At 45.4% G+C, this 27,831-nt stretch overlaps 1 protein-coding gene across 6 annotated transcripts in view; it reads right to left on the bottom strand.

Annotated features, from left to right (window-relative positions):
* Positions 1–501: 501 nt before the first annotated feature.
* Kank1 (KN motif and ankyrin repeat domains 1) overlaps positions 502–27,831 on the bottom strand; it is a 188,118-nt gene continuing 160,788 nt past the window's right edge. For 3 of the 6 annotated variants that reach the window (XM_048333033.1, XM_048333023.1, XM_048333041.1), the window contains 10 exons: positions 22,538–25,210; positions 14,517–14,717; positions 13,511–13,619; positions 11,877–12,122; positions 10,382–10,469; positions 6,280–6,499; positions 4,451–4,593; positions 3,888–4,088; positions 1,999–2,094; positions 502–1,492 (listed from right to left, as the gene is read on the bottom strand). In XM_048333033.1, the coding sequence (XP_048188990.1) occupies positions 1,430–1,492; positions 1,999–2,094; positions 3,888–4,088; positions 4,451–4,593; positions 6,280–6,499; positions 10,382–10,469; positions 11,877–12,122; positions 13,511–13,619; positions 14,517–14,717; positions 22,538–25,210 (4,040 nt within the window). In that variant the 3' untranslated portion in view covers positions 502–1,429. The remainder of the gene's footprint in view (positions 1,493–1,998; positions 2,095–3,887; positions 4,089–4,450; positions 4,594–6,279; positions 6,500–10,381; positions 10,470–11,876; positions 12,123–13,510; positions 13,620–14,516; positions 14,718–22,537; positions 25,211–27,831) is intronic. The other 3 variants (XM_048333051.1, XM_048333056.1, XM_048333063.1) reach the window with 3 other exon arrangements.

The following is a 27,831-nucleotide window of genomic DNA, read 5'->3' as shown; positions in this document are numbered from 1 at the left end:
CACTGTCCCTGGCTTCCTTTTGCTCAAGGCTAACACTCTACCACTTAAGCCATAGCACCACTTCCAGCTTTTTCTGTTTTGTGGTGCTGAGGAATAGAACCCAGGGCTTCATGCATGATAGGCAAGCACTCTACCACTAAGCCACATTCCCAGACCCAAAGATGCAGAATTTCAAGAATCTTTCCAACTTCACATTTCCTTCTTGTTTCTGGATGAATAAACCAGTCACTGGTAGTTGTATCCAAAATTAGGGTCTATGGACCAGAGATCTAAGACTCAAGTAGAGGATCCCTGGGTTATTTGACGGGTGAGCTATGTGTTAGGTAAGACCTTACATTTCATCAGTCAGGAGTGCTCAGAAAACACCAGCCACGTCTGACACCAGTGGACTGTGCACTTGCCCGCTTCCCTCTCTCCATCCATCAGTGTCGGATGCTGCCGCAGTAAGTCAACAGGACTGGGCAGACAGCTAGCTGTCAGCTATGAAGCAGGGACAAGGCCAAGAGCTTAATGAAGTTTTATTTTGAAAATATGGCAAGAGTCTAAGGCACTTCAAACATTTAAATACATACAGGACCCAAGTAAATGTGACACAGTATAATGGAATCCATAAATATATAGAGAACTACGCTGTTTCTCTAGCGGCAAATACAGAGCCAATTCTAACACAACTCAACCTTTATTAGACAGGGCTGTGCAATTGTTAAAAATGTGATGTTACGTGTAACTTCAGGAATTTAATTACTATGCAATATAAAAGTTGAAAATATGGTGTCAACTTCATAGATATCTTTATATAAAAACCCATATAATACACCAACTGAAAATATTTCCCTGTGTTAGTTTAGATGCCTTGAGGGTTCCCTCTTTTCTATTTCTAAAACCAGATACTACCAGTCTGGGGCTTAAGTTGCAGATGATCAAAAGAATCATCTCAACTTTCTTACTTAAAAAAAAAAGGCAAAGGGAAAACAAAATGATCAAAATCATCCTGGAATGGAATTTTGGAAAGTGTTTTCCAATGGATTCCACATTGAGTAAATATAAATATCTGTGGAAAAATTTAAAATATGCCCAAGAAAACCTGGCACTTCTTTGTATGGGGGGGGGTGGGAGGGAGACAAAGAAGAGAGGCTAGGTTGCTGATCTCCTACCACTGTACATAACGGAGCAGAGTCAGAAGCCACAGATGGAGGGTTCAAGTGGGCCCTACAGAGAGAAGCTAGCCAGAGAGAAGAATGTGTGTCCAGGTTGACAATCTCCTGCTGGCTTTGCTTCACCTGGCAAAAGACAGCTCAGGCCTTGGCCTTCATGCTTCTGTGTGCTGGTGAGCTCAGGCACAATCCACATACATTCAGTATCTGTCACCCCAACAGGAACAATTAGCAGCTTCGTGGTGGTGTGTACATGATGGCTGTTTGCCATCCCATCAATCAAATGAGCCTCGGTGAGTTGGGCTGGGAGATGTCTTCCTTCCAAGCCTAGGAGTGCCCTAGAGACCAGGAGGAAAAAAATGGAGGCTGATAAGTCAGCTCAACACCTATGGCACCCATGACACTAGAATTTGGTCTCCTATAGTTGATAACCATGGCAGTGAGCCAGAGTTAGGCTGAGAATGTCAGGCAGGTGTCCATTACCAGCCAGCACTGCTCCAAGGCCAGCTGGATTCAGCAGGACATGTCCAGCTGTTCGCCCCTGGAGACCAATGTCCCACTCAAGAGAAATCTGACTGTCAGCTTTAGGTGCAATGCCGGGAAACAGAGAGACTTGCATCCAGGGGCTCAGCCTGTACCATTTAGAGAATTATGAACAAAAAACTCTGTGTGCAATAGCTTCTGTCTCCCAAGCACATATGGGGTCCAGCCTTCTCTGTGCTTTAGGGCAGGGGGCAGGGTACATTTTTAAGTTCTAGACTAAAACTTTCATTTTCAGAATGTACATGAGACCCACATCTCCTGCCCATCTCCTGAGGGATTTCAGCTGGTGTAGAATACTGACCGGAGACTGGGCTTTGACAAAGTTGTGGGCATACAGAAGAAGGGCTATGTCCTTGTGTCCTGCATCCAGGGATATTGAGAGTGCAGTGCTGCCATCCTGAAAGTCAAAATGGAAAGAAAAGGCCAGGGTGAGTTTCTCTTCAAATCCAGCCACTCATCCATTCAATTTAGGGCTGGTTTCTTTCTGGACTTCTTAAATATATCCAGAGATGAACGAGGTCAGCCCACACCAACAGCAAGAATGAGGAATCAGTACCAACAAGCTCAGCTTTCTTCCTGGGAAGGAGCTGTGAGTTGGAAGCTGTGTAGAACTACCAGGCACACCCATGGGTAAGCACTCAATGCTGATGGCTCCATCAAATTTTCAGGGATTTAAATAGATATACAGGAGTAAGCAACATGGCTCGTTTTCTGCTCCTGAAATGAGGACTTTGCTGGTCACAAGGAACAGGAAACAACTGGCATGTGGCTTTAATCTTGGGGTCCTTCCCTCCCACACAGTGGATTTAGGCTGCTTTTTTTCTGGAGGCAGGAAGATGTTTCATTTGGTTATGGAAAAGCAAGTGGTAATTAGCAAGATGGTCAGGATTTCTAAAAGTCCTGGTGGCTCTACAGACTCTTATTATGAATCTACAAGCTGTTCTTTGCAGAGGAGGATGAAAACATGGACCAATGAATACCAGACACATGGAACAGACTGTTCTTGAGGAAAGGCAAGCTGGGAACTGGCTATCCTGGGGAAAGTTAGGGGACATCTTGTACCCCTGCAGTTCCAGCATCTGCCCCTAGGGGAACCGAGGAGCAGGAGCTAGGCAGCCTTTGAGGACAGTAAATATCTCCACTGGTTTGCTGGTCCTACTTACTGGCTTAGGTCCAGTGGAATCTGAGAAGTTATGGCAAAGGAAGTTTCTGGTGTTTTGAATCGAATGAAGCTATAGCTGTGTTCCATAAAGATAAACTTTAAAAAACAGAACCAACCCTGACCTCTGCGACCCTTGACCTGTTTAATTGCCCCACTGCAAGCTGTGCTTTCTGCCTATCCATGTTCATCTTTGGCCTGGAGACACTCAGAAGCATCCTCTTACTTTACTGGTGGCTCATGTTTGTAATCCTAGCTACTCAGGAGGCCGAGATCTGAGGATTGTGGTTGGAAGCCCCCCCCTGGCAAGAAAGTCTATGAGAATCTTATCTCCAATTAAGCACAAAAAGCTGGAAGTGGAGCTATGGTTCAAGTGGTAGAGTGCCAGCCTTAAGCAAAAAGCTCTGGGGGCAGTGCCCAGGCCCAGCATTCAAGCCCTAGCACTGGCAAACAACAGCAACCCCCAAACAAAATCCCCCCAGCTATCTGGGAATGGGGATAGCTTGGGAACAGGGTGAGGAGAATGGAATGAGGATGATGGGAACAGATCAAGTTGAAATGGGAAAATGTGCTTCAAGCAGCCAGGACATCCTAGATCCCTGAGCTTGTGAAAAGTCACTCACTTTAATAGGCCTTTGTGAGTTACCTTGTTGTCTCTTCATGTGGGTGGGAAGGTGTTTTAGTCACAAATGAGGCCAGCTTCTAATGACTAATAATCCGTTTTTTTTTTCACGTCCACATGGGTCATCTCAGAAATTGCTTACATTGAATCTGACTCAAGTGTCTTTATTTTCCCCCCTCCATTAGGGTCCTAGTTCACAGACACACCCAAGAAATCACTTTCTTCCTTTTGTGACTATTGGGGTGAGGCCTGCTTAGTGTTCAGCCTTTTCTTTTGCTGAATGGATGTATCAGCTTGCAAATTCAATGCTGCCAAGTGGGACAGTACAGGAAGGTGGCCTTCCTGTGAATCTGCATGGACGATGGAGGATCTGCCCAGCCCCGCTCTGAGGCCCAGTCACGATGCTTACATTGTCTTCCAGGTGGCTATTACAGCCTTGCTGGGCCAACAGCAACTTGACGATCTCCACATGCCCGTGTTCGCTGGCACACATGAGGGCGGTGGAGCCTTCATCGTCCTGGATGTTGACATCAGCCCCACAGGCCAGCAGGCCCTTCACCATGTCTATCCGCCCGTGACTGACCGCCAGCATGAGGGCCGTCTGTCCTGCCTAGGGGAAGAAATGACTTCAGAGCAGTGTGACTGACAAAAAAGCATCCAGTATGGTGATATTTGGGGGAGGTAGGGTAGGCACAGGGAAAACAGAGCTATATGCTAAGGAAGGGTTGTAAAGGAATCAGTTCTCCAAGGAGTTGAGAAGTCCAGCTGAGATTTAAGGAATAAGCCAGCTCTAGGGTGAAACTGATGCCCATTGTCAGTGGGATGTTTTGTCAGCAAGGACTGCTCAGCAGTATCTGGACTGTAAGTGGGCATCTATGCCATCCGTGCTGCTTCATCACCCTGGTCTTAGCGGCCTTGTCTACCATTGCCAGGCAAAGCCAAGATAGTGAACAACAGCAAGCAGGCACTGACCTGGCTGGCCTTGGCATTCACATCCCCACAGCCGAAAAGTTCTTCCACAACCTGCATGTCCTTCTCTGCCTCCACAGCCGCCAGCGCCGCCAGCATGATGGGGGTGTACCCGGCTTTGTTCTGGTGGTCAACATTACATACGCCTGCAAGAAAGGACATGTGTTGGCGAGGAACTGTCTCCTACCAGCAGCAGATGGACAGGAGCTATGGGGTTTTAGAGGAAACCATCCTGAATGCCTCAGGGATGTTTGCTTGTTTGTTTTTCCCCATCTCACAGGGCCTGCAGCAATAGAACTGGCAGTGTTACTAAGAGGAGGCTGGCTTACAGCTGGGGGCCGAATTGCCAGGTTTTCAAGAAGAACTGAGTCTGTGCTCTGGAGAATAGACACTAAGGTGGGGCCTAGACATTCAGCAGCTCACTGTTCCACTTTGTAGGATTCCTAACAGCAGAGCTCTAGTGCCGGGACTTGTAGCTCTAGCACCTATGGTCTGAGAGGAACAAAGAAGCAGCAAATCCTCTAAGAAACTGCCAGGGACTAATGGGCCCATGTTTATAATGCTTCTTGCGAAGACTGTAGGCATCCAGGTGCCAGTGGCTCACACCTAGAGTTCTAGCTACTCAGGAGGTTGAGATTTGAGGTTCATGATTCAAAGTCAGCCTGGGCAGGAAGATTTGTGAGACTTTGATCTCCATTTAAGTAGTGAAAAAATACTAGAAGCAGAGCTGTGGCTCAAGGCGTAAAGTGCTAGCTAGGCTTGAGCAAAAGAAGCTCAGTGACAGTGCCCAGCCCCTAAGTTCAAGCCTCAAGACTCCCCCGGCTGTGGAATGTCTGAGGATTTGGGAGAAACAAGAAAGAGAAGGAGGAGAAGGGGAAGAAGAGGAGGAAGAAAAAAAAAAAAACAGAACAGAAAGGATAGATCTGATTGGCTTTCTTTCTCTACATTAACCCAACATCCCTAAAACAGAATAGGAAAAAAAAATGAGGCCATAAGATCAAGAGTGGGTAAAGGAAAAACTAGGCAAATGCATAGCATATTCTAAACTAGATGTCAACACCGTTCTGTCACTATTTGGACTGAGTGACTACATCCTGCATTAGCCATAAGCTAGAAGTAAAACAACTTCTAAGCAAGTTGAGCACTGTGTACACTGAGCTACTGCACTTAGAGTTGAAAGCTCCCCTATTTCTCACGGGGACCCTAGTAGGTACTGCTCTCCATTCACATGTTATACCACATGTATTATTATAGCCTGGAATGGCAAGTTCCCCTCTTTTCATTCATGTGTTCAGCTATTATGACAACACTTGCTTTAATGTATCATCTGAATCTCTAGTATTTCATGTATTTTGAAAAAAACAGTGATGTTTCTACTGTGGCCTTGCTTGGTCCCCCTCCCAATTAACCATTCACCTCTGAAGGTGATTAGATGGTGGTCTGGGTACAAGGACAACCTAAGAAGCCTAACAATGCAAGAGCGGGGACTCTGAGCAGCACTCTGTCCCTGAGATCAGACCAGCCAAGCCCGCGTGATTCAGCGCAGGAGCAAGTATGAGTCATGATTATTACCAGGCATCCACCTCACTTCAATGCAGCTAACTCACAGCAAGAAGATCTCCCAAAACTCTTTTCCAAACAGCTCTGGAATCTGTGCCAATCCCATTTTGTTTAAATTTCAATAATGACTAAGAAACAGTCTTCTTGCCATGTCATGTCGAAGAGCAATGAAAGGGTTTTAGCATAGCCAGAAGATTTGGGGAGTAGAACTTCAGCTTCTCTGAGATGAATCAGGACCTGATGCTAGAGGAAAGAAGAGACGGCCACCGTACCTGCGTCCAGAAGCAGCTTGACGATCTCAAAGTTGGAGTGGGACACACTGTAGTGGAGGGCTGTGTTCCCATTGCCATCAGCCATGTTGATGATGTAGCGAAGCACGGCGGGGGAGACCGCCTCAAAGGCAGTGATGTAGTCGCCCACCATGGCCGGCACAGCTGACTTCTGACTGGACACTCGGAACCACTCGTGCTGGAGGGTGTTCAGGCAGAATCTCTGCCAAAACATGGAGCTGCCATTAGTTCTTCTGTGTATAGGCCTTGATGAGAACCAGAAAAAAAGCCCAAGGAACCTGATCTTTTATAGTCCAAAGTTGTGGGTTAGGATCTGCTTTCAAAAAGCAGCCTCAAAGCTGACAGTGGTGGCTCATGCCTATAATCCTAGCTACTCAGGAGGCTGAGATTTGAGGGTCATGGTTCAAAGCTAGCATGGAGAGACTCCTAAGTCAATTTAACTGGGAAGAAGCCAGAAGTAGAAGCACCATCCTGGAAGGGAAAAACTAAGTAGAGTGCCCAGGCCCTGAGTTCAAGCTATAGTATTAGCATGCGTGCGTGCATGCATACACACACACACACACACAATGTCAACAACAACAACAAAATACCCCCAAAATAGCCTCAAACACCAACCTGGACCATCCCTCTGATTTTAATCAGTATACTTTACACTAGATTCTAGTTTCCATAAAATAGGCAGCATAGCACTATATAAAGCAAATAGATCTCCAAGGTTCAAATCTGGGGAAAACCTGGGGAAGCTCCTTATTCTGTATCGCAGTTTCCATGTCTGAAGCAGGAATAATGCCTTCCAGAGTCCTTGAAAATGATTTTCACAGAAACCAGGAAGCAATTCATTAGCCCATCCTTAAGTAAGCAACTTCCCTCCAACCTTCAACTCCTCCACTGCACAAGGCTGGGGAACCATCGCACAGAGACTGCCAGTTCTGGCTCTGACCCCAAATGCCAATGTTTCACCATGGAGAGAGAGGAACCCAAAGATGTTTGGAACAAACTCCATTTCTCATTGTGATAACCAGTCTCTGGTTACTAGCCCCACTCTGACTTAGACAGTGGGTTTGCTTCATGGACGATCCACTCAAACTAAGGCCAAATAAGGTTCAAGGCAGATTAGGAAGAGCCAAGGCTGGGGAGAGTTTACCAGTCACATAGTTTCAGATGTATCAGAAAAAGACAGAGAGCCTATGTCAAACCTTCAGCACCCAGGAAGGCCTCTGTGCCTGACTATTCCATTTTGATCCACTCAGTCACATTCTGTGTTACTTGGAAAGACTCTTGGCCAGGAAAGAATTCACTTTAAAATTTCCTTCTCTTCTACATCCAGATTTCTATTTCTTTGGAATCCTCACACATCAGGAAAGGAAATAAGTCCGCTAGTTGTGATATGATTGATTACCTGGCTGGAGTTTGCTACTTTTCTGTTTTGTTGTTGTTGTTTTGCCAGTCCTGGGCCTTGAACATAGGGCCTGAGCACTGTCCCTGGCTTTTTACTCAAGGCTAGCACTCTACCACTTGAGCCACAGCGCCATCTCTGGCTTTTTCTATTTATGTGGTGCTGAGGAATTGAACCCAGGGCTTCATATATACGAGGCAGGCACTCTACCACTAGGCCATATTTCTAGCCCCCATCATGCTTTTAAACACTTTGACAATGAATGAAAATTCAACCAGCAAAACAATGTATGACTCACAGACAGGCTAGAGGACTCTGAAATGCGAAGGCCATATACACTAGTATTCTAGGATTGTGAAAGGAAAGAAGGAACTATTACAGCATTTCAATGTGAGACCCTAAGGTACCAGTTTTAAGTTCAGGCTACACCTAGTGGGATATTGGCCTTGAAATGACATTTCCTGACTTCACTGCTGTGATCAAGAGATAGCCCAGGCATTCATCTGTACTGACCAGATTCAACCTGCACTGCCTTCATTTGACTAGGAATTTTGTTTAGTATTGCCTTTTTTTTTATCAGTGTCACATGCTCCTTTTCTTTTTTAGTGCACTGACTGAATGCCACATCTCAGCTGGCTCTGATGAGTAAGTTGCCATAGCAATACAAACAAATAGAAGACACTGAGTTAAAAAAAATGCACATGGCAAGACACTATGACTTAACTGGATTAAACAAAACATGGACCTTACCCTAGATAGAGATAATCTAGTTTTTTTCTGGCTTGTCTATTTTAGTAGCTGCTACTCTAGAAAAGGAACAGTTTTGAGGGCCATTGATATGAGGGGAGGGCTGGGTGTGAAGGCTCCCAGCCTCGGGCCCTTGTGTATTCTGCCTCTGCTATGACAGCCGTCTCAGCACAACTGGCATTGCAATTATATTTGCCACAGAGGAGGAAACTGCTCTAGGATTAGGTAATTCCTTAGGTCCCTCATATCCTAATATTTTGATTTCATAAGTACAAATTATTATTTTTTTTTGTCAGTGTGGAGCTTGAACTCAGGGTCTGGGTGCCATCCCTGAGCTCTTGTGCTCAAGGCCAGTGCTCTACCACTTTGAGCCACAGCTCCACTTCTGATTTTCTGGTGGTTAATGGGAGATAAGAGTCTCATAGACTTTTCTTGGCCTGGCTTTGAATTGCAATCCTCAGATCTCAGCCTCCTGAGTAACTAGGATTACAGGCAGGAGCCACCAGTGCCCTGCTAGTACATCATCATGTAAGTCAACTTTTATACCAGCTGTTGCCTTAACTTATTCAGCATTTAGATGTTATAGTGAATTGCTGATGTGCAAAGGTGCCAATGTGGGCTGGGGATATGGCCTAGTGGCAAGAGTGATTGCCTTGTATACATGACACCACATATACCGAAAATGGCCAGAAGTGGCGCTGTGGCTCAAGTGGCAGAGTGCTAGCCTTGAGCAAAAAGAAGCCAGGGACAGTGCTCAGGCCCTGAAAAAAAAAGAAAACGAAAACAAAGGTGCAAATGTACATGATTATCAAATTAATGTGAGAAGTCACATTTTCTCAAGGCATTAAAGATGGAGCTGTCAACCAGCTGGCTGCTCTAGCCCAGGGACATGGCTGCACCCCGAGCTCAGTGTGTAAGAGTGACATACATGGTAATAGCAACAGAGCAATCATTGTTATAGAAATGTCTGTACCATTCCCATCACTATCACCATGGCAACTGCAACCTCTGTGCTCCCAGACTGTGGAAGGATATGTCCAGTGTACAGTTATCATTCTGTTTAAAAGTAGTTGGCTACCTGCATTCCATATCAGAACAGAATACCCAGCTTCATAACTGAAAAGAACTCTGCTTACTTAATAAAAATCATCAGGTGCTGGTGGCTAATGCTGTAATCCTAGCTACTCAGGAGGCTGAGATCTGAGGATCATGGTGTGAAGCCAGGCCAGGCAGAAAAATCCCTGTGAGACTCATATGTCCACTTAACCACTCAAAACCCAGAAGGGGAGCTGTGGCTCAAAGTGGTACAGTGCTAAGTTTGAGCAAAAGAGCTCAAGGACAGCACGCAGGTACTGAATTCAAGCCCCACATTCAACAAAAATGAAAATAAAAATAGCTGGGTGCCTATGGCTCACACCTGTAATCCTCGCTACTCAGGAGGCTGAGACCTGAGGATCACAGTTCAAAGCTATCTCACGCAGGAAAGTCCACCAGACCCTTTATGTCCAGTTAACCACCAGGAAACCAGAAGTGGAGCTGTGACTCAAAGTGAGAGAGTACTAACTTCGAGCAAAAGGCTCAGGGATAGCACCCAGGCTCTGCGTTTAAGCCCCACGATGGACGAAAATAAAAAATAAAAACAAATAAATTAAAAACAAAAAAACTGCTAGGAAGTTGCTCCTAGGTTCAGAAGGTTCTGTGGAGAGAAGATGACTGCCATCAGCCCTCCTTTCTATCTGCCTGTGGGTGCCTCCCAGGCCTCCGCCCTAAGAAAAGTACAGGGTGGATAAGGGATATCCAAAGTTGAGCCCCAAGGAAACACCCTGGGTGCTTTGGGGGGCTGGGCAGCATGGGGCTCACTCCTACCAGAAATGCAGGTCCAGCAGCTGCCTGAGCCTTCAGTCTTTTGGAATGGAGACACTGCCTGCCTGTCACACTCACCATATCTTTGCCGGTCAGTGCTTTGGGATCATCGATATTATTTTTCAGTAAGTTGCATGCAGACAACATCTTTTCACTCAATTCATACCTGAAAGGGGAGGAGGGAAATAAGGAGAGATCAGGATGGGCCACAATTAAAGTCTTTTTTTTTTTTTTAAATCTCAAACCATGTAACTCTTTAAAGAAAACAACCACAAAAAGCAAGTAGCTCTGAGCCTATGCTGGTGGTGGCGGCTGGAGGTGTCTCTCGATGCATGTGATTCACAGAGCCTATAACATCAACCAGAACTCTAAGTCTTTCCATAAAGGTAAATTTGACATCTCACACCTGGGGAATTGTTGTTCCTTATGTTGTTAGGTTTTTGCAGTGCTAGAGACCATCCAGGGTCTTGAAATGTTAAGGCAAGTGCTCCATCATTGAGCTTCTTCTCCTGACTATAGTTGCAAATCCTTAAAAATATTTGTACTCTTATTGGGTGGAAGAGGACTAAATTACCACATAATATCAAGTAGGTTGTCCAGGAAACCACTCATCTGAATCAATATCTGGCAAATACAAAAGTGGTTTTATTAAACCCATGTGAAATATTAAAAATCACATTGATTTTAAATCCTTTTGTACAAGTATTTTTTTAAAATAAGGTGATGTATGTTACATAAGTTATATATCAATAAAGCTGTTTTAAAAAGCAGGCAACATGACATTTCAAACCATCTGAAAACAGTTGGCAATATAAACTAGAACCACTTACCTTGAGCACAGAGCAAATGCAGCAAGCTGTCATTTGCCAAATGAAACAGGAAAGTTTCCTGAATTGTTTTATTGATAGTTTACATAATGAAAAAAACACACTGACGGTTTCATCTTTTCCACTGTCTCAAATCCACATTTACTAAAAACTTAGTCCCTAAGATGTATTGCATTTTTAGGTCCCTTGTAGCCTACTAGCATGTCTGACATTTTATTTCAGCTGTTAATTATATTATTACCATATCCATTATGCTCCTGATCACCCAGGGAGCAACACTATGGAGATAATACACATCCTCTTACAATAAATGAGATCTTTACTTGAGGCCAAACACCTGTTTACAATATACACAATGGTCCTACAATAGCCGTACCAACACTGGTACTGAGTGAAATGGTTAACTATAAAATCTGAAATCCTAAAATAAAGAAGCATGTCAAATATGTCTTTAACCATCAAGTGAGGTATTCAAACAATGAAACTGTAAGAGATGTGGTTCTCCTTGTGAAATTAAAGTTTCAGATAACCAAGAAGACTAGTGATTGCGCCATTCTCTTTGCCACCCTAACAGATCTAGGAGACACCCCAGCCTACAGTTGTACTTATGAACATCTTGACCAGATGTGTATGCCTTTGTGGGATAGGTAAGACCAAGAGAAATAATTGTGCAATCTCGGAGCCTCAGATTCTATTGCTCCAGTGCACTAAGCGGGGGAGGGTTGGGGAGGGGGAGGGTACCACACCTCTCTCTGATTTCCACCTTCTCAGGTTCACATTCTTGAACCTGTATTTCATCTTCCACCCTGGCAGACTTGAAACCTTCATTATTAACTGCATGGTGCCCTTCCGCCATTCTCCGAGGATCTTCTTCATCCTCTTCTTCTGCCTCCTCTTCTTCAGGAGGATACTCAATGACATCACATTCATCATCTGACTCGGAAGAAGAGCTTTCATCTGAGCTGGAATCATCACTTGAAGTTGTTTCATACCTAGGTGGCAATTTGGGATTTCAGGAGATGCAAGGTGTGCCCATAAAGATTCAGTGATAGAAATTTCTATGAAGGGAAAGCTGCTGACTCCCTCCAGCAGTCAGAGGTTCAAAGCAAGCTCTGTCTGAATCTGGTGGGTTCTGAATGGGTTGTGAATTCAAAGGGACCACTTGGACTGGGCACCTGTGGCTCACACCTGTAATCCTGGCTATTCAGCAGGCTGAGATCTGAGAATCACAGTTCAAAGCCAGCCTGGGCAGGAAAGTCTGTGAGATTCTCATCTCCAATTAACCACACAAAAAAGCTGGAAGTGGGAGGTGATAACAAGTTTGACAAGAAATGTACTCATTGCTTTACATAAGGAACTGTAACTCCTCTGTACATCACTTTGACAATAATATTAAATTTAAAAAAACTTCTAAAAAAAAGCTGAAAATGGAGCTGTATTTCAAGTGGTAAAGCATTAGCCTTGAGCACAAAAGCTCAGGGAGAGTGCCCAGGCATTGAGTTCAAGCCTGAGTTGTGGCACACACAAATACGTAGGTTTTTGGGGGGAGTTTCCATCATGATAATACCAGTTGGTATCATATACCTCTTGTTAGCTAAAAAAAATGATAGTATGGCTTAATATATACTTAGCATATACATTTAGAAGAAACTTTATGGAAAGCAAATCTGAAGTTGCTCATTTATTCTGTCCTCATTTAATCTCCCATAGTCAGGGTGAATAGATTACATAATCTACTAAGTAACCATCAATGCATGTGGTTCAAAATGTCTAGGGCCCTAGCACTAAAAAAAATCAACAACACAGATTTGATAAACAGGTACCATCATGTTAAGCCTCAGTAGCTTACTTTGTCGTAAATACTTCATTTTTTAACTCTGCACTGTTGTCTTGCTTTGACTCAATTGTAGGAGGATACACAGGCTCAACTATTTATTGGGAGAAGGAATAAATGAAATAGCCAAGATCCATTCTATTTTAAAAAAGAACAGATAGCCTGACTAGATTACTATTTCTGGTGGAAGGCTCACAGTATGAACATGGGAGCTAAGCACACAAAAAGCACCCTGTGCTGGAGTGGAGGACCATCACGAGGCTGCAGAGCAACACTCTCAGCCTCTTCCTGCTCCCTTCTCTATTGCTCTGTGATGAAGAGGAATGGTTTTCAGGTCAGAGGAGAGATGCCAGGTTGTGGCTTCATCAGGTAGCCTTGAAAAGCAAGAAGAGGGAAGAAGAGAAGCCCAGATGGACCTTTCTGAAGAGAATCTTCTGTCACCAAGATGTTGGCGGCATCCCAGAACAGGTACCTTGAAATATGCCTTCATGAGGCAGGAGGCAAGGGAGACAGAGGACATTGCACAGTCAACACATCGTCCCTTACCCGCCATTAATGCCAACAAACTGAAGATTCTTCTTTGCGCCATTCGAGTCTTTGTTCCCATCCTTCTTCTTCATGATGGACTTCAACGTGTTTTCATTATTTGTACATACTGTGGAAAAAGGAATCAGGGTGATCAAATCTGGCATAATGCATACAAGACATGAGTAGCCACTCTTTCTGCACAACTCTTGACACCCTCGCCCCTGTATTTGTGACTGCAGATGGTGGTATGCACATGTGAAAAATTTGTACAAAATCCATTGGAAAAGTGTGCTGCATTCAAAGAAATATAATTCAGAGTTCTATGACTAATGTTTCTTAAACGAGGGAAGAAAAATCTATTATACTTCCAGATATCACAAAACCAGTGAAAATGGGTTTTCTGGTTTTATTGTTTACAAAGTTATGTTGCATCCTATTTCATCTTCAAAAAACATTTAGATATCAGGAAAAAAGATTACTGGTGTACTTTTCTTCTCTGAGATATAACCTGGAAAAAGTTTATGCCTGCAAGAATGTGCAAGAGTGAAACATTGTTTACCAGATTCCATAATTTGTCATACCAGATACATTTTCTTAAAGGGTTGCACAGCATATACTTCCTGTGCTAATTGTGTGTGTGTACTGGGGGTGGGGGAGGACACAGGTATTTTAACTTAGGGCTTTATGTTCTTGCTCATCTCTTTCACTCATGGATAGCACTCTACCATCTCAAGCTATGTCTTTAGTTTTGCTGGTTGATTGGCAATAGGAGTCTCCTTAGGTTTGTCTGCCTGAGATCTCTTCGACTCTCAGTCCTCAGATCTTAGCTTCTTAAATGGCTAGGACTATAGGCGTGAGTCACCAGAGCCTGGCTCTCTCTCTGGTCATGTTAAAGTTATTCTAGGTCTACCTTCCAAACAATGATATAATCTTTCTTCAAGACCAACTTGTGAGACACACCTCCCTCAATGGACTATGGGACGTACTGGGCTGCCATCCTGACTTGAAGACTGTGGGGACTTACCATAGAGGCCCGTGGCTATCTGGTCATCCGTCAGGTTCACTGGGGCCAGCATATTTTCCTGAGACAGGAAGTTGTCCTGGCTGCTGAGGGTCTTCTCCTCTGTAGTCCTGACCTTATGCTCAGGCTGGGATGCCTGCATGCTTAACAGTCCTCCTGATTGAAGGCCTCCACATGGACAGCTGTATTCCAAATTATTTCCTGCCAGGAAAGAGAAGGGGAGAGTGTGTGACTCTAAGAAATGACAAAAAGAAAACTAAGCTTTTGCTTTTTCTACTGATCAGCAATGCAAAGCTTCTTCCTCTAGGCTAGTTCTTCAGGCCTGGGGGGATAAAAGGGGACTTCCCAGGGTATCCACCTTCAACACACACATGCAATACGGCATGCAGGCCTCTAAACAGTGGATAATGCCCTGAGACCTGACCTGTCCCTTGATCGCAAATAGGAAGCAGCCAGCCTGCTTCTTACCTACAGTAAGGATAACAAACAGAGCAAGGCATTTATTTTCCTTTCCTCCTCCATTCCTCATTGAGTCTGAAATGATTGCATAATCTCTAAAAGATCTCACAAGTTCCTGAGAGCCAGAAGAGCCCTTCTAGAGAAGCACACTCACTAAGCATTTTCCTCTGCATCATCCAGCGGTCCTTTGTTCATATACACACATTACTTTGGCCATTACAGAAAGTTTTTTTTTCTTTCTTTTTTTTTTTGGCCAGTCCTGGGCCTTGGACTCAGGGCCCGAGCACCGTCCCTGGCTTCTTCCCTCTCAAGGCTAGCACTCTGCCACTTGAGCCACAGCTCCGCTTCTGGCCGTTTTCTGTATATGTGGTGCTGGGGAATCGAACCTAGGGCCTCGTGTATCCGAGGCAGGCACTCTTGCCACTAGGCTATATCCCCAGCCCCCCATTACAGAAATTTTAAACATATACAAGTTGGCAAGAATGCAGTTATACCATCCTTTATGGGTAGGAACAGGTTCTGAGAATGCATCCTTTGGTTAAAATTTGGGAGTTGGATGACACCTTGGGGGATTTACACGAATTGCAAGGGCGATGATGACCACACATCCACTGTTTACAAAGCAGAGTTATGCAGCACAGAAAACCCGAGCTAACAGGCTCTAAGAACTAAGGGTGGGTTAAATAAAATACACTGTAATGTCCTCTCTCCTCTCCAGACCTCAGAGACCTTGACTGCAATGGAGTGGAGCACCTTCTAGTTGAGTACCTAATAATGACCGTTCACATTTCCTACATGGATGACACATTCTCCAATCTTGGTATCAACTTGTGGCTGCAGCACGTTTTGCATATAGGTGGCATTAAGGCACAGCTATCGATTGAAGATGGGGCACTATAGGCTGTGTGAAGATCTTTACTGAGGGGCAAATGAATGACTCGCTGTTCAGAAAAGGGAGAAAAGCACAGCTGCAGCCCTCTGCTAGTACCAGCCACCATGACTGGCCGGCCCAGAGCTCAATGCCCTGTCAGTTCTTGAAAAGTATTCATCTCTATTCTGTAGCCTGCCATAACCCTAGCTTTAGGATTCATTCAGTCAGAATGCCACAGTAAATCTGAATCTTTCCCGGTGTATCTGAATATCACTAATACCCATTTTGAAAGCTCAGTTTTAAAAAAAGCAAGTATGGGGCTGAGAATGTGGGCTTAGTGGTAGAGCGCTTGCCTAGCATGCATGAAGGCCTGGGTTCGATTCCTTGGTACCACATACACAGAAAAAGCCAGAAGTGGCACTGTGGATCAAGAGGTAGAGTGCTAGCCTGGAGCAAAAAGAAGCCAAGTACAGCACTCAGGCCCTGAGTTCCAAGCCCTCAGGACTGGCCAAAACAAAACAAACAAAAAAGCAAGTGTGTTGGGCACAAGTGGTTTACATCTGTAACCCTAGCTACTCAGGAGGTTGAGATCTGAGGATCACTGTTTGAAGCCAGCCCCACAGGAAAGTTTGTGAGACTCTTATTTCCAATTAACCAGTAGAAAACCGGAAGTAGGGATGTGGCTCAAAGTGGTAGAGCACTAGCCTTGAGCAGAAAAGCTCAGGGACAGCACGTAGGCCCTGAGTTCAAGCCCTGTGATTCATTTAAAAAAAAAAAAGTCAACTGAAAGGGAAGGACAGAATTAAGTCTTTTGAAGATTTTGAAGATCTTCCCCACAGGGCTTAAGTGCCTTTCCCCAAAGTCTTTAACTGATCATGTGGGTCTGCAATTTCAGCAAATCAAAAGGTTAGTCTCACTTTTGAGAATCTTTCCCCCCCTCCCTCCCTCTCTCTGGTGGTATTGGGGTTTGAACTCAGTGCCTCAATTTGCTGGGAAAGTAAGTGCCCTACCACTTGAGCCATGCCTCCAAGCTTACTTTTGAGAATCTGATAAAAATGGCACCATTTCCACAAAAAGCCCCATTATAAAAACATTCACAAAGCTACAGAACTCAAGATAAGAATCTGCTCAGCAGGCCTAGCATGTATGAGGCCTTGGGCTCTTTGGGACATCTACTGGGTGACAGATGGTGAAGGAAATCAATCCATGATGGTGTGAGAACTTTCCTCAGCCCACTCCCACGGGAAACATCAGGGGAGCTACTTTTATGGGGAAAGCCTCCTGGGAGGGACTCTAGGAGAAAAACCTAACCTAACCTAACCTTGCCATTTGACAAGACACGGGCCCAGACACTGTAGCTACACTATAAATTCCCAATGCAGCCATTACCAGTAGGCCTTCTATCACACAGTCTACAAGGCTTGGTTTGGATTACTTTGAGGGGCTTAAAGCATTTAAAAAGTGATACAAAAAGAGAACAAGTAAGATAAGTCATATATACACACATGCTACATACACACAAATATATATAATTTGAATCAGGAGATAACTATTAATGGTCACTCTGTATCAACTTCATTTTGCTGCTTTTCCTCTGGCTCAGAACTCTCTCTATAAACTTACTTTCACAGTTAATGGGAATGACTTTAGATCATAAGCTTTTTAACAAACCTAAGATAACCAAGGCTGTAAACATAGAAGTTGATTTATGAAGCAGTTCTTTTGTTTGAGTACGAAAGATGAGGTTTCTATAAACTGTGTGGCAGGCAATTAAGTTCTGTTTGTATTTGATTAGAGACAGTTGCATCTTCTTAGAGTGTTTGCAAGGACAAGTCATTTGTCTACAACCTCACCCCCCCCCCATTTCTAGAGGGAAAAAGGAGAGGGATTCCCCCAAAAAATCTATTCACTTCTCAGATGAAAATCACCCAATCCGTTTACAGGAAAAATAAATATTACTTCCTAAAGTTTTTGGTGCAACAGAAACTTACTTCCTCTTAGTCAAGTGTAGTAGACCAGGCTTGAAATCCTAGTTGAGGCAAGAGGGTATGAGTTCAAAATTTGTTTCTTCTGAATACTTTAATTCCATGAAAGAAATTAATACTTGGGCTGGGAATATGGCCTAGTGGCAAGAGTGCTTGCCTCCTACACATGAAGCTCTCGGTTCGATTCCCTAGCACCACATATATGGAAAACGGCCAGAAGGGGTGCTGTGGCTCAGGTGGCAGAGCGGGAAGAAGCCAGGGACGGTGCTCAGGCCCTGAGTCCAAGGCCCAGGACTGGCCAAAAAAAAAAAAAAAAAAGAAAGAAAGAAATTAATACTCACCCTACTGGGAATTGAAAAATACTCTGTGTGTGTGTGTGTGTGTGTGTGTGTGTGTGTGTGTGTGCACACACACACACTCACAGGCTGGTCCTGGGGTTTGAATTTAGGGCCTGAGTGCTATCCCGCAGCTTTTGTTCTCAAGGTAGAGTGCTCTATCACTTGAGTCATAGCTCCATGTCTGGCTTTTTTAATGTTGGCTAGAGATAAGAGTCTCATGGACTTTCCTGCCTGCCTGGGCTGGCTTCTAACCTTGGTCCTCAGATCTCAGCCTCCTGAGTAGCTAGGGTTACAGGCATGAGCTACCAATGCTAGAAAAAGACTTTGAATTATGTGTTTAGATACCACCAAATTCTGGCTACATCAAAGCCATGTTATTGTCTTTAAAACTGTGGGAAAAGGAGACTATTTCGATGAACAAAAAAAGTACATAGGTAGACTACAGATTATCCACATTTGGTTAGAAGAAGAAAATATAGCTTGGGAGCTGGGAACTGGTGGCTAATGACTGTAATCCTAGCTATTCTAGAGGCTGAGATCTGAGGATCACAGTTTGAAGCCACTGAGGAAGGAAGTTCCTGAGACTCTTTATTTCCAATTAAGCAACAAAAAAGGCAGAAGTGGAGCTATGGCTCAAGTAGTAGAGCTCTATCCTTGAGCACAAAAGCTCAGGGATAGTGCCCAGGCCCTGAGTTAAGGCTTAGGACTAGAAACAAAAGAAAATATACCTGCATACTTGTAATGCCCAGTACTCCACAAGCCCTGAGGGAGGCCTGAACTATGTATGTTTCACATTCCTCTGAACTGTTTATTTATGAGCACATACTCCTGTTATAATTTTAATACATTGTACTGGAATGTTAGGCATTATGACTCTGCTAAAAATAATGTATAGCATACTAAAAAGTGATACGGTCCACAAACTGAACTCTCAACTCCAGGAAATATAAACAGAACTCTGGGCTGGGCACCAAGGGACTTTGTTTTGAGCTTTAACACTGACAGAATGACACTGGGCCGAAAAATATCTCACATTTACTTTGTTTTCTCATTTTCAATTGTAACATTTTCTTTATCTTGATAAAATTACTAGTTAGGGAAGCATAATTATTTGTCTATGGGGAGAGGCCATAGGAATTATTAAGAATTATAAAGATCAAGATTTGGATTAAAAACAAAAGACTAAGCCTGGTACCAGTGGCTCATGCCTATAATCCTAGCTTTTCAGGAGGCTGAGAACTGAGGATCTTGGTTCAAAGTCAGCCCGGGCAGCAAAGTCTGAGATGCTCTTATCTATAATTAATCACAAAAAGCTGGAAGTGGGGCTGTGGCTCAAGCACTAGTGCACTAGCCTTGAGCAAAAGAGAACAGCAACAGGCCCATGCCCTGAGTTCAAGCCCCTGGTGCGCGTGCATGCGCGTGCACACACACACACACACACACACACACACACACACACACACACAGATGGAGATCACGAGGATCATGGTTCAAGGCGGGCCTGGACAAAAAGTTCTGAAGAGGGGCTGGGGATATAGCCTAGTGGCAAGAGCACTTGCCTCGTATACATGAAGCCCTGGGTTCGATTCCCCAGCACCACATATACAGAAAATGGCCAGAAGTGGCGCTGTGACTCAAGTGGCAGAGTGCTAGCCTTGAGCAAAAAGAAGCCAGGGACAGTGCTCAGGCCCTGAGTCCAAGGCCCAGGACTGGCAAAAAAAAAAAAAAAAAAGTTCTGAAGACTCCATCTCAATTAATGAATTGAGTGTGATGAATTAATGAACTGAGTTTTTATTTGTTATTCCAACTATGTGGTAGGTTTAAATAGGGCCGTAAGACCTTAATCTTGTTCAACAAATGACTATAGTCAAAAAGGGAGGTTAGTGCAGTGCAAAAGGAAGGCCCTGAGCTGAAACCTCAGGACCACTACCCAAAGCCCAAAGATTCTTTGCAAAATTTTTGAGGACTGCTAGACATCTCTATTTCCCTTTTAGGAAGTAGTCAAAGAGCAATGCTAGCCAAGCCAGGCCCTGGTAGCTCAGGACTATCATCTGTAGCTACTCAGGAGGATGAGATTGCAGTTTGATGCCAGCCTGGGGGAGGAAAGTCCTTTATACTCTTTTTTTTTTTTTTTTTTTTTTTGCTAGTCCTGGGGCTTGGACTCAGGGCCTGAGCACTGTCCCTGGCTTCTTTTTGCTCAAGGCTAGCACTCTGCCACTTGAACCACAGCGCCACTTCTGGCCATTTTCTGTATATGTGGTGCTGGGGAATTGAACCCAGGGCCTCATGTATACGAGGCAAGCACTCTTGCCACTCGGCCATATCCCCAGCCCTCCTTTATACTCTTATCTCCAACTAATCACAGAAAAAGCCAGAAGTAGAGCTGTGGCTCAAGTAGTAGAGCACCAGCCTGGAGCAAAAAGGAGCTCAAGGACAGTGTCCAGGCCCAAAGTCTGAGCCTCAGGACCAACAGAAACAAATGAAACAAACTCAAACAACAACAACAAAAAACAACAACAAAATCAGCGCTGACCAGACTTGACCAGGTCCACGCATGGACACAGTGTTTCAGATGACTCTAATGCTTTAGTCCTCTGACTCACCAAACTTCAGGCTGAATCTCAGAGAGAAGGAAACACAACTTGTCCTAAGTGGTCAAGAAAGAATCTCAACCAGACTGTCTGACTTCAGGGTCTAAATTTAGCTTTAGGTTTATACACTGATTATTTATAGTCTCTTTGGGAGATATTAAACCCAAGTTCCCAGGTATGTGTGTGTGTGTGTGTGTGTGTGTGTGTGTGTGTGTGTGTGTGTCTGTGTGTGTGAATGAAAACCTTTTTGTACTCTGAAACTCGTTTTTGTCAAGATCCGGGTCCTGCTGTATGGGAAAGCAACATCCTGAATTGTCAAGTGTGCACTGGAACCTGACATGCATGCTGCCACACTTCATTCTTCCCAGTGTGTGTGTTAGGAATCTTGTCTTACTAGATCAAGCTGCTTCAATTTGCAGCCTACATACACCACCACACTGTGGGTTGACTTCCTAAATGAATTCTACCCTTATTAGAGCAACATGGCTACAATACAAATGTAATGTGAATGGCAGACATAGGCTCAGGCTGCTCTTGTGTGCTCTGGCGGGAGGAGGGGGGCTGCCACTAAAAATATTTATTCTTTCATTCCTGAATGTTTGTAGATTTTGTGGCTTTTAGCTGATTAACTAGGTGTTCATTTGTAAGATTAGAGCTGCGCAATATAGCCACATGAAACTTTCACCCTGCTCTCTCTGCCTGGGCTGGGGGTGGGGTGGGGGGCGTAGGCAAACTATGCCAGTGCTGGATATTTCTGGCAAGAATGTGAAATAAGAAACCTCAGTTTGGGAAGGAGGGAGGAAGGCTGGGAGGAAAATGCTTTTGTGATCCCTTGGGTCCTCAATGTCTTGAGGTTTTTAAGAATTTTATTTTGACTTCAACATCTGACATCATGGTTTTTAAAAGGATGTGGAAGCAGACTTCAGACATATGAGAGTTACTTAAGATTTTGCTTCAGTCTGTATATCATTCTAACTTGGTTTATTCTGTAATAAGTACCCTGTATATTTATTAGACTTTAATTTTTTCTGGATTTGGGGCTTGAACACAGTGTCTGGGCTTTGTCCTTTAGCATTTTTACTCCAGGTTGGTGCTCTGCCACTTGGGCTCCACTTCTGGCTTTTTGCTGGTTAATTGGAGATAAGAGTGTCACAAACTTTTCTGCATAGGCTGGCTTTGAACTCAGATATTGACCTCCTGAGCAGCTAAAATTACAGCCAATTCTTTGGTCTTTAAAAGGCAACCCACTGTGTGCTGGTGGCTCATGCCTATAATCTTAGCTACTACTCAGAAATCTGAGACCTAAGGATCACAGTTAGAAGCCAATTGGGCAGGAGAGTCCTTGAGACAACTATCTCCAGTTAACCATCAGAAAAACTGGAACTGAAGCTGTGGGTTCAAGTGGTAGAGCACTAACCTTGAGGAAAAAAAGCTCAAGGATGGCACTTAGCCCCCAAGTTCCCAGGCCTGTGACCCATTCATGGGTTGCACACTGAATCCCTCTGCCTGAATGAGCATGGATGGATAAACATTACACTAGGAGTACAACCATTATGCCTGCTTTGTCTTCCTCCCCTGATGCCCTCACCTTGTGATGATGGAGTCAGAAGGCCCGCCGCATGCCAGGGCCATGCTTTGGACTTGTCAGCCTCCACAACCAAAAGCTTAGGAAAAGCCCTTATTCTTTGTAAGTTTCCCGGTCTATGGAATCTAGTTACAGCACCCAGAAAAGAAACTTCATCCAACTTTTCATTCCCAGGTCCCTCGGGGTACCACTTACCTGTGATTTTACCCTGACTGGTTTTCTGGAAGTCGGGGTTCCTGAGCTCTTCAGTGCTTCCAGACTTCATGACGGAGTTGATGGATGACAGGGTGCTCATGAGCTGGGAGTTGAGGGAGCCAATTTGTGAGTAAGGCTCCCCAAAAGCTTCTGCCAGTTCACTGTAGTTTGCAGCCAGCAGTGTCTGCTGCTCAGCCAGCAGCTTCTGCACCTGCTCGATGTAGTGATCCAAGCCAGTCATCATTCCAGATGCAACCTGGGGTTGGGGGTCCTCCAGGAGGAGCTCCCCTATAGGTTCATCCCCAACACCCACGCTCCTCCGGCTGCCTGTGGGCCCCACTGTCAGTGGTGGTGACCCACATGCTATGTTCCTCATTTTGAGGCCAACCAGATAGTTGTCATGAATACTTATCTGCCCTACACCTGACTCTTTGGTCTTCACAGTCAATGGTCTGTCCAACTCAGAACTGCCAGAAAACATTGTTCCAACACCCACAGACCTTGTCTTGGTGGAAGGGTTGATGTCTTTGACTCGGCCTTCTCCTACAGCCACTGTCCGCATCTCCACTATCTGGGTGCTGGTCTGCTTGTCCAAAGTACTGAGGAACGTGTTGGTGCAGGAGTCTATGAGGGTGGCCTGGTAAGTGCTGGTGGACTGGTCCACCTGGCCCAAAGCTGTACTGGTGTGCTGGCTCATGGTATGAGGCACGGCCATGACAGCAGTTTCCACCTGGCCCACGGCCTCCGTGGTCACGCCGCGCGAGGTGTACTCCTTGGGAGGACAGACAGTCACGTTGACAGAACAATCTCCACAGCCAATGGACCGCACATCCTTGAGGTGCAAGTTTGTCTGGAGGTATGTCAGGTCACTGCCAGATGCCTCTGTGTTGCTGCCTGTCTCGCAGACGCTGATCTCCACACCCACACTCTGGTCACAGGTCTCCACCGACCTCCCTGTGCATCGGTCATGCATTTCTTCCCTCTCCTTAACAATCCACCAATTCATGGGCAGCTCAGGCCCCACCATTTGACTCTTGCACTCGGGCTGGCAAGAGATGCCTATGCTACTTGTCTGCATGGCGGTTCCAACACACGTGTCCACCATGTCCACATGACTACCAACCACTTGGTCTCTGGTCTGCACCGTGGCCTCCACCAGCTTGCTGAAGACCAGTGGCTGGGCCATCATGGCCTTATCTACTTTTTTCCTGGATCCCGCAGCCTGTAGTTCCTGCTTGAGTTTGGTCATCTCCCGATCATGCGTGGTTTCTTTTAGCTGTACCTCCAGGCGGTAGATCTTCTCCTTCAAGGCCTCGATGGTCTGCTGTTGTAGCTCGATTTCCTTGTCGGCTTCTGTAGTCACTCCCAGCATGGCCTCTGTGACACTGACTCCCAAATTCCTCGTCTCTGTGACTGTTCCTACCGCTGCATCCTTGCAGGATCTAGAACCCCTATGGTACACGATAGTGTCATGCATGTTCTCATCACCACCCACAGCCACAGACCGGCACTCTTGAGGCAGGCACTGCCCGTTCTCCCTGAGTTCTACAGAGGCCTCACAGCTGCTGTCCTGGATCTTCTGCTCCAGGGCCTGCATGTCTGCTGTGAGCTGCCGGAACTCCTTGATCCTCTGAGTGCTCTGCTCCACACTCTCCATCTCTTCCTCCTCATAGTCAATGTATAGTTCCCCACCACCACTCCTGGCCCGGGACAGCAGCTGCAGCTGGGATGCATTCCCCGCACTGTACGAACGTTTCCGCACACCACAGGCATTGTTCGGGGAGCTGGCCCTCTGTGATTTCAGCTGCGAGGTCAACTGTCGCTTCTCCTCTTGCAAGACCGAGATCTTGACTTGGAGCACTGGGATGGTGCGCACCTGCTCTTCCAGCTCCTTCAGGCGTTTCAGGGCAATGGCCATCTGCTCCCGGATGTGCTGCAGGTGCATGGGACTCACGTTGGTCACTGGGGTGGAGATCCCTGAGCTCAGTGGGCTGTGGCGGATGGAACTCCCCATAGAGGAGGTGGTGGCAGCCGCTGGGGCATAGCTGCCATAATCCCCATTGCCTTGGTATCCGTTCTGAAGCTGCATGGCAGGATTGTGGCTTCCAGAACCCATAAAAGAGGGGAGAGAGCTGGTGGAGCCCATGCCTCCAAAACTAGCCAGCCGGGGTCTTCGGAACTCACCCGGTGTCATCTGCATGGTGACTCTCTCCTGTTCCAGTCTTCTCCGGGTCTCCATCAGGGTCTTGGTGACATGAAGGTTGTGCCTGGGGAGCTGAGGGGAGGGTGGGGGCAGCTGGCGGCTTTCTGGGATGGTAAGGAAAGTGGGTGAGGTCTCTAAAGGGGCAGGTGGCCTTGGGATGGGGGTTGAGGTCACGTGGCTTCTGGCTAGGAGAAAGTTGGGACTCTGTTTGTTGTCATCACTGTTGGAGGATGAAAGAGATTCGGTGGAAGTCCATAAGCCCCGCTGGCCTGATGCGGTCCTGGAATCTGGGCATGGCACAGGCGGCTTCCGCCTTTTCTGGATGTTCACTTTCCTGATGGTGTTGCCCTTCTGTATGTCATCCACGTATTTGACAAAATCCAAGTCTAGCTGATAACCATAGGGGGTTTCCACACAGTAAGGGTCCTTCTGTTCCTTTTCATGGTCTCCATTCAGAACATCTGCTTTTTCTAAAAGAGAGAAAAGGATATTACCTTTCCATGTATTATGTGCCTTTTATTTTGAATGTCAGTATGTATGGGGGATGGACTCAGGGCACTGAGCTTTTGCTAGAATTTTTTTTTTTTTTTTTTTTGCTCATAGCTGATGTTCTACCACTTGAGCCACACACCACAGTTACTAATCAGAGGTAAGAGTCTCTATGGATTTCTTTTCTGCCCCCAGGATGGCTTTGAACCTCAATCCTCAGATATCAGCTTCCTGACTAGCTAGGATTATAGGTGTGACCCAATGGTACCTGGCTATGCATTATGCATTTTGGTGAGAACTAATTGTATATGTTGCAGCACAGCCAGCTGGTAAAGTTTTAAGAGTGACAGATCTATGTTTTAATCTTAGATCTATAACTTAGCTGGTAACTTAACAGACTTCTCTGAACTTTCAGATTTCCCTTAAAAAATGGGGGTATAAGAATTTGATTCACAAGGTTAAATAATGTAATGAGAATGATTTTAAGAGCCAAATTCATGGTAAGTCCTTCCTAAATATATTTAATAGAATGCATTTAATAAGGCTTAAGAGATCCAGGTACCTGTATCAACCCTCTGCAATCCCGGCTATTAAAAAGGTTGAGACCTCGGGCTGGGGATATAGCCTAGTGGCAAGAGTGCCTGCCTCGGATACACGAGGCCCTAGGTTCGATTCCCCAGCACCACATATACAGAAAACGGCCAGAAGCGGTGCTGTGGCTCAAGTGGCAGAGTGCTAGCCTTGAGCGGGAAGAAGCCAGGAACGGTGCTCGGGCCCTGAGTCCAAGGCCCAGGACTGGCCAAAAAAAAAAAAAAAAAAAGGTTGAGACCTGTCTGGAGGAATGAGGTTTGAAGTGAGCCTGGGCAAGAAAGTCCAAGAGACTTCATCTTCAGTTAACCAGTATAATGCCAGACTAGAGGTCTGGTTCAAGTGGTGGAGTACTGGTGGTACAGCAAAGGCCCGAGTTTAAACCCCAGTTCTACACACATGCACTCTCTCTCTCTCTCTCACACACACACACACACACACACACACAGCTTCTAAGCATTGTCACATGGACTATCTCATTTGTACTCTATAGTCTCTAAGATGAGAGCTGGTGGCTCATATTTGTAATCCTAGCTACTCAGGAGGCTGAGATCTGAAAATAGCAGCTCTAAGGCAGCCAGGGCAAGAAATTTTGTGAGACTCTTAATTCTAGTTAACCACCAAAAGAAGAACTAGAAGTGGAGCTGTGGCTCAAGTGGTAAGGTGCTACCCTTGAGCTAAAAAGCTCAGGAGGAGCATTCAGGCCCTGAGTTGAAGCCCCAGGACAAATAGAAGAAAGACAGGCACACACGCACATACATACACACATGCAGGCAGACAGACAGACCGAGAGACACATACAAACAAATAAAACAACAACAACAACCAATAAAGGAAAGTTTTCTCCACTCTGCTTTGTTTTAGTCTTCTTAACAGAACAGCCACTATTTCAAGAAACACCTGGTTATGATCCATCTACACAGATGAAAAAGCAAAGGCAAAGCTGTACTCCAACCACAGATCATGTGGCCTTCAGTAAAGGCTACTTCTGGCTAAACCAAACATTAAAAAAAAAAAAAAAAAGAAAGAAACACAGGAACCTTTCAAAGCACAGGACTTGCTGCTGCTGACCTGAGCTATGCATTTCAAATTTAAAAGCAAAGCTATTTCAGTTTGTTTAAATTATCGGATTAGGTAATGTGTTTTCCTAGAGCCACACTAACAAGCTCTGCCTCAAAGCAGGGAGCAAAAATGTAAGCCATCTGTCCTGTGCCCCTGGATGGGTAACTACCCCGCCCCCCAAGCCTCTCCACCACTGCTAACATTACAGCTGATGGATAGCACAGGGCTTTTGCCTCTATCTTTTGAATCTCAAAAAGTACCAGGGAGATGAACAAACAGAGGAAAAGTGAGGGCACATATTCTTTGCTTCTCAAGTTAAAAGGGAAAAGGGGATTGCCGCTCAGTGGTAGAACACTTGCCTAGTCTACTGGACGGACAATACACACACACATACGCACACATGCACACACACACACACACACACACACACAGGTTCCCAGTGCAAAACATGAACAACAATAAAACCATATTGGACGGTAGGAGCGGCTACAAGGTAGGCAGGAGCTTTCCATTCTAAAGCAGGCAGGCAGCAAATTCTATTCAAAGGAAAGTCTGCACCAAAAGTCTAACTTCAGCCTGAGCCCGTCCAGACCCTCGTGCTCAGAAACGTGTGCTCAGACTGATAGAATGTGACTTTCCACGCTCTGTCCCTGTGTTCACTTCCAACTCCACATGGGGAGCACGCTCACTCAAAATATGTGGCCAGACCTGTTTGCAGGGCTGTCTGACAGTCCCTAAGCAAAGAAAGAGCAGGAACATCTTACCGGCTGGCTGGCTGGAGTGCAGAATCGGGGATCCCACATCCTTGACTCCCCGGGGCTTCTTTTCCTACCATATGCAGTGTGTCCTGTCCAGTAGATCCTGCCTGGGACACCCCGGTTCTCACCCCATAAGGAAAAGCCTGTCAATGTTCACGTACCCTGGGCCGGCCCCGCACAATGCCATAGGCTGA

Source organism: Perognathus longimembris, chromosome 1 (assembly GCF_023159225.1).
Source record: "Perognathus longimembris pacificus isolate PPM17 chromosome 1, ASM2315922v1, whole genome shotgun sequence".
NCBI lineage: Eukaryota > Metazoa > Chordata > Mammalia > Rodentia > Heteromyidae > Perognathus > Perognathus longimembris.
This window is presented reverse-complemented; position numbering and strand designations above follow the sequence as displayed.